The sequence below is a fragment of the Dromiciops gliroides genome, chromosome 4, assembly GCF_019393635.1.
Source record: "Dromiciops gliroides isolate mDroGli1 chromosome 4, mDroGli1.pri, whole genome shotgun sequence".
Lineage (NCBI taxonomy): Eukaryota > Metazoa > Chordata > Mammalia > Microbiotheria > Microbiotheriidae > Dromiciops > Dromiciops gliroides.
This window is the reverse complement of record NC_057864.1, coordinates 241,285,505-241,294,589: the sequence shown is the minus strand read 5'-3', so window position 1 is coordinate 241,294,589 and position 9,085 is coordinate 241,285,505. Positions and strand designations below refer to the sequence as shown.

At 43.3% G+C, this 9,085-nt stretch overlaps 1 protein-coding gene across 2 annotated transcripts; it reads right to left on the bottom strand.

Moving 5' to 3' along the window:
- Positions 1–1,159: 1,159 nt before the first annotated feature.
- Positions 1,160–8,176, bottom strand: LOC122755941 (HLA class II histocompatibility antigen, DR alpha chain-like). Of its 2 annotated transcripts, XM_044004905.1 has the most exons (5): positions 8,001–8,176; positions 4,824–5,069; positions 4,060–4,341; positions 3,621–3,777; positions 1,160–2,111 (listed from the first exon to the last, which is right to left on the bottom strand). In XM_044004905.1, exons 1-5 carry the CDS (start codon positions 8,080–8,082, stop codon positions 2,108–2,110), a joined length of 771 nt encoding a protein of 256 aa, XP_043860840.1. In that variant the 5' UTR covers positions 8,083–8,176; the 3' UTR covers positions 1,160–2,107. The 2 variants fall into 2 exon arrangements, with proteins under 2 accessions (XP_043860840.1, XP_043860841.1); XM_044004906.1 differs by lacking the exon at positions 1,160–2,111 and having other exon boundaries at positions 3,617–3,777.
- Positions 8,177–9,085: the final 909 nt, after the last annotated feature.

Here is a 9,085-nt window from a genome sequence, read left to right as displayed (position 1 = left end):
AATCCAAGAATTTTTGCTTGGGGCCAGGTTAGATGATCTCTAAAGTTTCTCCTAATTCTGAGATTTTTTAACTCTGGTCTATAGATGCAAATTCTGTTATCCCCCATGACTCCAAAGCAGCAATGGTCCCAGCAGGACAGAGGAAAATAAGGCTCAGTAGGTGCTTCTGGATGCTGACAATGATGACAAGCAGCAAATCCCATCATCCCCTGGTTTACTGGCCTTCACGGATCTCCCTAGATGTGTCCAATTCAGGTAACTGCAGTATTTTCTTCTCAAGGTGAAGGAATGAAGTATTGGAGGCTCCTCTGGGAATCAACAAGTTTGGATCTTATCTCATGGGATTATTTTAGGGACCAAATGAGAAAAATGTATTCACAGTGTTTTGAGTACCTTAAAAACACCATGGAAATGTATTCTTGTAATATGACCCCTCAGGAAGTTATTTGATATGCTTAGCAGTTTCCCATAAACTGTATCTGCATACATTTCCTAGGTTTTCTAATAGAAGAACTATAGCTGTTCAGTCTAGGAAGGGAGAGTGATCTCCTTCTCACTGTCTCAAAGCTACCAGGTTATCCCCAGGTTCTCCTGCTTTGTCTCTTCTTGGGTGAAAAAATAAAAAGCCTAGAATGATAGACTGGCAGTGCTGGAAGTTCCTGTAAAGATCTTTATTTTAAAGAGGAGGGAATGAGATCTGGAGAGGTTGACAGACAGTGAGGGTCAACAGAAGAATTCAGGCATCCTGATCCTTTGTTCTGTGTTCTCTGCATGTCGGTTCTTCTACTCCATTTTACTCAATTCTGGCGCTCTCCTGTCCAGCTCACCTGAACCACCCACCTAAAGTACCAGAACTGAGCTTGATCCCATACCCACCACTAACATCATCATAAAAAATATTCATAATTGGCTGACTGTCAAAAAAAGGTGATTTGGGGGCAGGAGCTTTCACACAGGAGGCAGGGATGACATGAAACTAGAACCCACCCAATGCCAGCCCCACCTTCACCCCAGGTCCTCTTGATCAGGTTGGGCCAGACTTGTAGGGGCTTCTCAGGCCTAATCATCAGTACAAGCCCAAATTTCCCTAGAACATCAATCCTTCCCTTGTAGTTTTTTGACAATGCTTTAGCAATAAGGAATCAGACAAAAGAGATTCTAACACTGATGTGCCCAGGCATTTATTTGTTTTGGAATAGTTTCCAGAATGTTGAATGGGCAGCAGTGATAGGAACTGGAGGACAATCAAAGTGGGGCCTTGGGTCCCCCCTCACCTCAATGGGGAGAGAAGCTAATTAGGTACAGATGAGAAACAATTCCCTAGAGTCTGCTATATTTTCAAGATTACGGAAGAACAAGGGAAGGGTTGGCAGGCAGGGCAGAGCACGGAAGTGGAGATATAAATTCATAATATAAGAGATTTCGAGGTGGAAGGGATTTTTTTTTTTAAGTGAGGCAATTGGGGTTAAGTGACTTGCCCAGGGTCACACAGCTAGTAAGTATTAAGTGTCTGAGGCCGGATTTGAACTCAGGTACTTCTGACTCCAGGGCCGGTGCTCTATCCACTGCGCCACCTAGCTGCCCTTGGTAGAAGGGATTTTTAAGGATCATATAGTACAGTCTCCTTATTTTACAAATGAGGAAAATGAGGCCCTGAGAGGTTGAATGACTTTCCCCAGGTCACACAGGTAATAAGTGTCAGGTAGAATTTGGACACACATCCATCTGACTTCAAAGTACTCTTTTCACTGTACCTTGTTCCTTTAATTGGGGTAGGGGGAAAACTAAGCAAGATGATAGGGGTAGAGAGTTCAGGGGTGGTGGGGAGGAGGGCACGTTGTGGGGGATGTGGATGTGGAGGTGGCAGTGGGAGTGTGTGGGGGTGGGTGGGTGAGGGGGTTGGTGTAAAAGTTCGACCCTCAAGTGGAGTTATGGGTTTTTAAGGGGGAAAAGAGTTGGAAGAGTCACTGGTATGAGTCCCTCAGAGGAACTGGTGAAAAACAAATACCCAGAAGAGAAGCTGAAATGGGCAGCACAGGAAAGCTGGGTTGGGAGGCCAAGTCAGGAGCTGGGATCTTCTGGTTATTTTCATCTCATAGAAAAGTTATCACCTGCAGTTGGAGGAACACAGAGTGAATTATGGACCCTGAGCTCAGGGCTATCAAGATTCTTTTACCGGGTTCTTTCACCCCACAATGTCACATTAATTCTTTCTCATCTTTTATCCCGTAGCTAAGTTCCTAATGCTCTAATGACCCAAGAGAACAAATAGGTTACTTCAGAGAAAGGACAGTGAGGGCAGGGGTATGCTAGAGGCAGACGGTATAGATTTCAGAGAACTAACTTTTAAATTTTAATTGTAAGCATTTAAATCTAAGAAATCAAAATACCTACAAATCGGTGATTGATTTAACGTTTAAATTAAAATTTAGATTTGGACTTGAATTTATTGTGATGAAGAAAATAACAGTAATGCAGATTAAATTTAAAAGTGTGTCTTTCCTTTCTGAAAACTGGTTGTTAAACATTTACCAGCATACCCCTGAGTTTGGGTAATGATGTCATAGACCCATATGGTAGTCTCGTAGCACTTATGGATGTCTTCTTAGAATGTTTTTAAATACATAAAATAAAATACATGGGACTCCAAACGAAACCAAATATATTGAAATATATCAAAATATTCTTCCCATCAAAGTTCACATACTCTTGAAATCTATTCATGGACCTTTTGGGGGGTCTTTGGATCCCAGGTTAAGAATGCCTGGTTTAAAATTTCCTATAGTTAACTTGGGATAGGCATACTTTGGGTAGAATTCAAAGTGTTCATGAACTTAGATGGGAAAAAATACATCTTTATTTTTACTAGCTTCCAACTGGAATTTAGCATTTCTTTTGATGGTGAATGTAGGTAACAGACATTATTCTGATAAGGGATCCTTAGCTTTGACACTCTGCCAAAGGGGTCCATGATGTACAGGACAGGTTAAGAACCCTTGGGCTAGCCTTATAGTCTCCAGATTTTAGGTAAGCTCTGGAACCCTGTGCTATCATGTGGAAAAATTTATGCTGAACCCAATCCATCCAAGGGGTTGGAAAGAGGCCTTGAACTAATTGTCCCATTCCTGGTCTTTTCTTCTTCAAGCCCTCTTAATTCAAGTACCTTCTCTCTGTTAATTATATCCTAATATAGCTTGGTTTTTATATATTGTTTGCTTGTTGTTTTCCCCATTAGATTGAAAGCTCCTTGAGGGCAGGGATTGTCTTTTGCCTATTTTAGTATTCCCAGTGCTTCACACAGTGCTTGACACATAGTAGGTATTTTAAAATGTTTATTTATTAATTGATTCTCCATTAGATATTTATTCCAGAGCAGCCTCTCTTGGATTATTCTGGATTCAAATAGTCCAGTAATATAACTTGGATTTATGAATGGAGAAAGGTCTAAGAAGATATGACTGGGGGTAGTTTAGGGAAGGGCAGAAGAGAAGGAGGGAAAAGTACTCTTGGAGCTCATTCCAGGTTCTAGTCTAGGGAAGCACACACCAATTTTCTATTGTGTGCCAATGTTCTGCCCATCCTGCTGCTCCCTCCCTTTACCTCCCATCAAAGCAACTTACAGGGGTCCACGGGGGCCACCACGGGAAGTGTTGCTTGATCGCATGCCCTTGATAATCAGGATGGTGCCTGCGATGATGCCCACCAGGCCAATGGCCAGGCCCAGGGCACAGACCACGGTCTCTGTTGTCTCTGGCAGTGGAGTCCGTACTTCTGGTTCTGAAGGGAACAAAGAACAAGGTGACCCAGTTCAAAGATATAGTGAAAATGGTGGGGAATTGGGCTTGGTCATGATGGAACTCAGTCCTCAACACATAGTGGATGTTGGATAAATATTTGTTGAAAGTTAGGGGTTGTAGGGCAGAATGTCTGGATTTGGGGAGGTGAGAATATGAAAAGTCAGGACAATTGGCTACTGGGAAGGAGCCTAGGGGGCCCTTCAGAGGGACCTTGGGTACTTTGAAAGAAGCAGCTTGTGGGAATATTGAGTCTGGCACTTACCCCAGTGTTTGATAACAGGTTGCTCCAGTCCCCAGTGATCAACCTCACAGTCATAGTAATCAGTGGCAGAGGGGATAAAGGTGAGGTAGTGGAATTTTCTGAAGGCATGGTCAGAGCGAGGGAGGAAGACAGTCTCGAACACACCATCAGTGATGGGACGCCCATTATGAAGCCATGTCACATTAAGTACAGGAGGAGAGAATTTGTCAATGAAGCAGACAAGGACGTTGGGCTGGCCCAGCTCCACTGGGCCCTTGGGAAACACAGTCACTTCAGGGGGCACTAGGAGAATACATAACAAAAATGAGTATTTCGTACTGAGATCTTTCCTGAGCCTGCTAGAATTTAGGGACCCTGGGAGCTGTTCCTTCTGATCCAACACTTCGTCCCCTATGTTCTTGGCCTTCTCCCACCAACTTAGAGCCAATATGAGGGCATGGAGGGCACTAGGACTGCCCAGCTTCCCATGGATTAGCATTGGGTATAATGGCTTATGTGATACTATGAAAGATTGGGACAACACATGAAGGTATAAAAGTCCTGACCAAATGTACAATCTGCGTAAACTGGGCTCTTGTTGCCAGGGTTCAACATTTTTTCAGAACATGGAGTGATATCAAGTAAATATGAAAATTGTCCATAACAATTAAATTAAGGGGAAAATCTTACACTGAGTCTGAGGGAGCAGAAGCCTGTATTATGAGGTTATGGCTCCCCACCTCCCCCTTTCCCTCTTGCCCTGAGGACACAGGTGAAGCAGGTACCATTGGTGTCAGGGGTATTGTTGGACCGTTTCATCATGATTTCCAGGTTGGCTTTGTCCACAGCAAGATTGGCCAGAGCACCCTGAGCTTCAAAACTGGCAAATTTGCTGAAGTCAGGAAGCCTCCAGAATGTCTCCTTCTTTTCCAAATTCACATGGAAAATCTCATCCCCATCAAAATCGAACATGAACTCTCCTGAAGGCTCATGGGTCTGGTAGAACTCTGCTTGGATGATCACGTGGTTCTCTGTATGGCACCAAGAGTGAGGGTTAGTGAGGTAAGTTGAAGGGAAAGAAGAGGAGAGAGACCTGAATGGAGAAAGAAAAGAAAGGATAGGCATATAAAGAGAAAGGCAGGAGAGATAGAGAGAAAAGGAGGGAGGACACTAGAGATATGAGTTACATTATGAAAAAGAATGGAGAAGTAGGAGAACAGGTGGAAGCCATGGAAAGGAGAAGAGATGAGAAGGGCAAAGAGGACTCCTTTAGACTTTTGTAGTGCATATAAGTTACAAACCAGGAACTGGCCTCCATTAGGAAGCCCCACAGCTAAAAATGGCAGCAACAATCCCCAAATCCTTCTTCCTAGCATGTAATTCCCTTTATATTCCCAGTGAGAGAACCTTAGCTGAGCTCAGCTAGCCCTCTGCTCTCCCAGACTCTCCATCCTATCTTCTCAGAGGAGGTCCAGCTCAGCTCTCTGAGGTGGAGACCTTTCGATGATGAGACTGCACTATGCCTTAGGCCAGGTGACCCACAGCATCCTTCAGTGGAGGATGTCATTAACTGTGCTGACAGGACAGATGCCAAGAACCACCTCAATGAAATGGGGCATTTGCCCAGTGGTTTCATGGGGTAAATGATACCTTTACCTGGTACTTTTCCCAAAGTGAAGAAGAAGGGCATATTTGTGGTTATTGACCTGGGAACTGCTTCAGTGATATGGGAACTTGCCTAGAGAATCCTTCAACTATGTATGTGTCCCTGAGGGCTGGAGAAATAAGAGACAGAGCTGGCTAAGCTTCCTCCTTCCTTTGAATGGCCGTTTCCTATGTCCCACAGGCATCTAGAAAAGTACAATGGAAATGTGGGGCTAGGGATGAAGAGATTGTTTCCTTCAGGAGTAATTGGACATCGATCCTAGGACTGATTAATGAGACTTTAGCGATGGGGTCTTTGACATAAGATCCAGGGCTCTCAGACCCTGACTGAATTGACTTCAGAATTCCCTATTGTTCAGTCAATTTTTCAGCATCAACAGCATTTATATACTCCTTGTATGCAGACTATGGTGCTTAGTATTAGAGTGTAGGAAGTTATACAAAAAGCGTAGGATGAGGAAATTCCTTAGAAAAAAAGCTTATGAAGTTTGGGAGAGGCAGTATGGTTTTAATGGATAGTGTGCTGGACTTGGAGTCAGGCTGATGGGGGTTCAAATCCCACCACAGTCTCTATGAGCCTCAGTTTCCTCATCTGTCAAATAGGAGTAATTGTACTTGTAGGTAGGTACTACAGGTTTAAAAGACCCTTATAGGGGTTGTTGTTGTTGTTCAGTTTTTTCTGATTCTTTTTGACACCATTTGGGGTTTTCTTGCAAAGATATTGGAATGGTTTGCCATTTCCTTCCCAGCTCATTTACAGATGAGGAAACAGAGGCTAATAGTGTTAAGTGATTTGCCCAGGGTCACACAGCTTATAAGTATCAAAGGCTGGATTTGTACTCAGGAAGATGAATCTTCCTGACTTCAGTCCCAGTACTCTGTACCACTTAGCTTCCCCAATATAAATCCCTCTGCAAACTTAATTACACTACTATTAGTAGCTGATAATACCTAAATAAGGGTGGCTGAAAGGACTGTAACAACCGAACAACAACAAATACCTAAATGTCATGGGGCAGCTAGGTGGCGCAGTGGATAGAGCACTGGCCCTGGAGTCAGGAGGACCTGAGTTCAAATTTGGCCTCAGGCACTTGACACTTACTAGCTGTGTGACCCTGGGCAAGTCACTTAACCCCAATTGTCTCACCAAAACAAAACAAAAACAAAAACAAAAACAAAAACAAAAACAAAAATAAATGTCATGGGATCAGGCCCAAATAACCAAGTGAAGAATGTCTTTAACATCAACATGGGAAATTCCTATACTACAAAATCAATTAAATAAACATTTTTTAAGGGCCTATAGTATGGACACATATACCCAGAGGAGATACATTTTTACACAGAGGGTCTTGAGTAATACCGACCCCAAACTGACCTATGTGGGGTCAACTTGGGTTAGAGTGGAAGAACAGCACCTCCATATGAACAAAATGATCTGTGCTCCTGCCTGATGTGGTGGGATAGAAAAGAACAAGTCACATATATGCAGTCCTACCACTGACCTTTTAAAGTATCACTCTGGCAGCTACCCCTTGGCTTTACTTTCTTTTTCTCTGTCATTGTGCCTTTCCTCTGTTCCTAAGCAGTTGCCAAAGTGCTGGGTGATCATTAAGATCATAGATCAAGAGCTGAAGGGGGACTCAGAAGTGAGTTAGTCCAGCCCCTTCATTTTATAGACAAGGAGATTGAGGACTTTCCCAGAGTAGAGACTTGACTTGTCCAAGGTCACACAGGTACCAAGAAGCAGAGATGGGATTCTAATTCAAGTTGTCTGATTCCAAATCCAATCCTCTTTCTATTGTGCCATACTGCTTCAGCAGCATATTGAAATTGGGAATCCCTAGCCACCAGGGCAGGGTCTTTCCTGGACTTGAACTGACTGGTTCTAAATCCCAGAATAATTTCTTATGGGTTCTGAGGAAATCTTGAGGACTCAAGTAGAGTTCAGAAGCTCTAAATCTCTAGAAGTGATAAGAATTCTCTTAGAAGCCTTGAATTATCCTCAGTTCCCAAAGGGGTCCCTGACCTAAGGGTGGCTGTGGTTCCCCCCTACCCCCCCCCCCCCCCCGTGGCTCTTCTCCTCTTGCTTTTCCCTCAGTAAGGGAACCTAAAGTCGTCCAAAGGATTAGCTATTTCAGTCTCTAGTAGGTTATTACAGCCAGATTTTACCTTCAAGGAAATGTTAAGGAGGTAAATCCCAAATAGGGTGATTTGATGTAGCTATAGGTACCACCCAGGGATATTCCTTACTGTATACAAAGCTTCCCTTACCCTACTGAGGTGTTAGCACCCACCTTTAATAGCCCTGGCTCCCCAGGGACTCAGCAGGACTGCCAGGGTGAAGGTCCATAGGATCAAGTCTTTGTTGGGGGCCATCTTCTTCTTGGGCCACACACTTCAATCTCAGCACCACGTCCTCTAAATAGTGAGGACAGAGACAAGGGGGAGAAGGAGCTCTGGTTTGGGGTACACAGTTTGTAGTGGAGTGGGGGAAACCCAGCCTAAAAGCAATCAGCCAATCAGAGGAATCCTTTGTTCTGACACGTCTGTTGCCAGGTGAAGACATCATGAGAAAGGACCAAGCGAGGAGTTGAGAAAATTCTTGAGAGATCATCCCAGTACAGGGTAAAGAGACTTTTATGGCATGAAGTAACTTTTTCTCCCTTGGCAGGGAAAATATAGGGATAAAAGGGGAGATATCTGAATCATTTTTATAGCTTGTTCTTTCCTAAGGAAGGAAAAAGTCTTTGGAGGAAGTAGTGATGGTGCCAGGACAGGTATCAATTTATAGCTGAAATAAAATTTTTGGTAGGAGCTGATTCTGGGGGTACCAAGACAGACATCTATTTGTAGCTGAGACTTTAGCACCAAACCTGATGCCTAGAATGGGATGGTATGAATTGATTATCTCCAGGACCTGTTCCAACAAGTAGGAGAGATAAAAATCTTCTATAGTGACACAGGCTTCTGACCTCTCCACAGCAAAACTTCAATGAACTAGGACCATTTGTTGTAATAATTTGAATGAGAGTGCTATGAGTAAGTTCAAGGGGTTTTAAAATGAGGCGAACTGATCAATTTCTCCTAACCATTTCAATTCCTGTATTGGTCAGCAAAGACATCTCTAAATCAGTAATTATATAGTAACAACATTGACTCCAATGAATGGAAAAGGAGAAAATCCATCCAGGATTGACATTTCAAAGTGAAGTTTATTAAAGGATGTTTTGTAGAGCCTTAGGAAGATTGGACATGGGAAGGGAAAGGATGGAAAGATATGTTGCTTCAGTCTTCCAGATTGGTTTGCAGATTGGGGTGGGATGGAATCTTCCAAGATGGCTTTCTAGTTTTCTCTTTTGTACAGGAAAAGCCCCATTTC

Excerpts from the sequence above, each read along its gene's own strand:
- LOC122755941 (XM_044004905.1), bottom strand. The coding sequence starts at position 8,082 with ATGGCCCCCAACAAAGACTTGATCCTATGGACCTTCACCCTGGCAGTC. Across the intron at positions 5,070-8,000 it reads GGGAGCCAGGGCTATTAAAG|AGAACCACGTGATCATCCAA; the intron begins GTGGGTGCTAAC and ends GGTGCCATACAG. Across the intron at positions 4,342-4,823 it reads CAATACCCCTGACACCAATG|TGCCCCCTGAAGTGACTGTG; the intron begins GTACCTGCTTCA and ends GTATTCTCCTAG.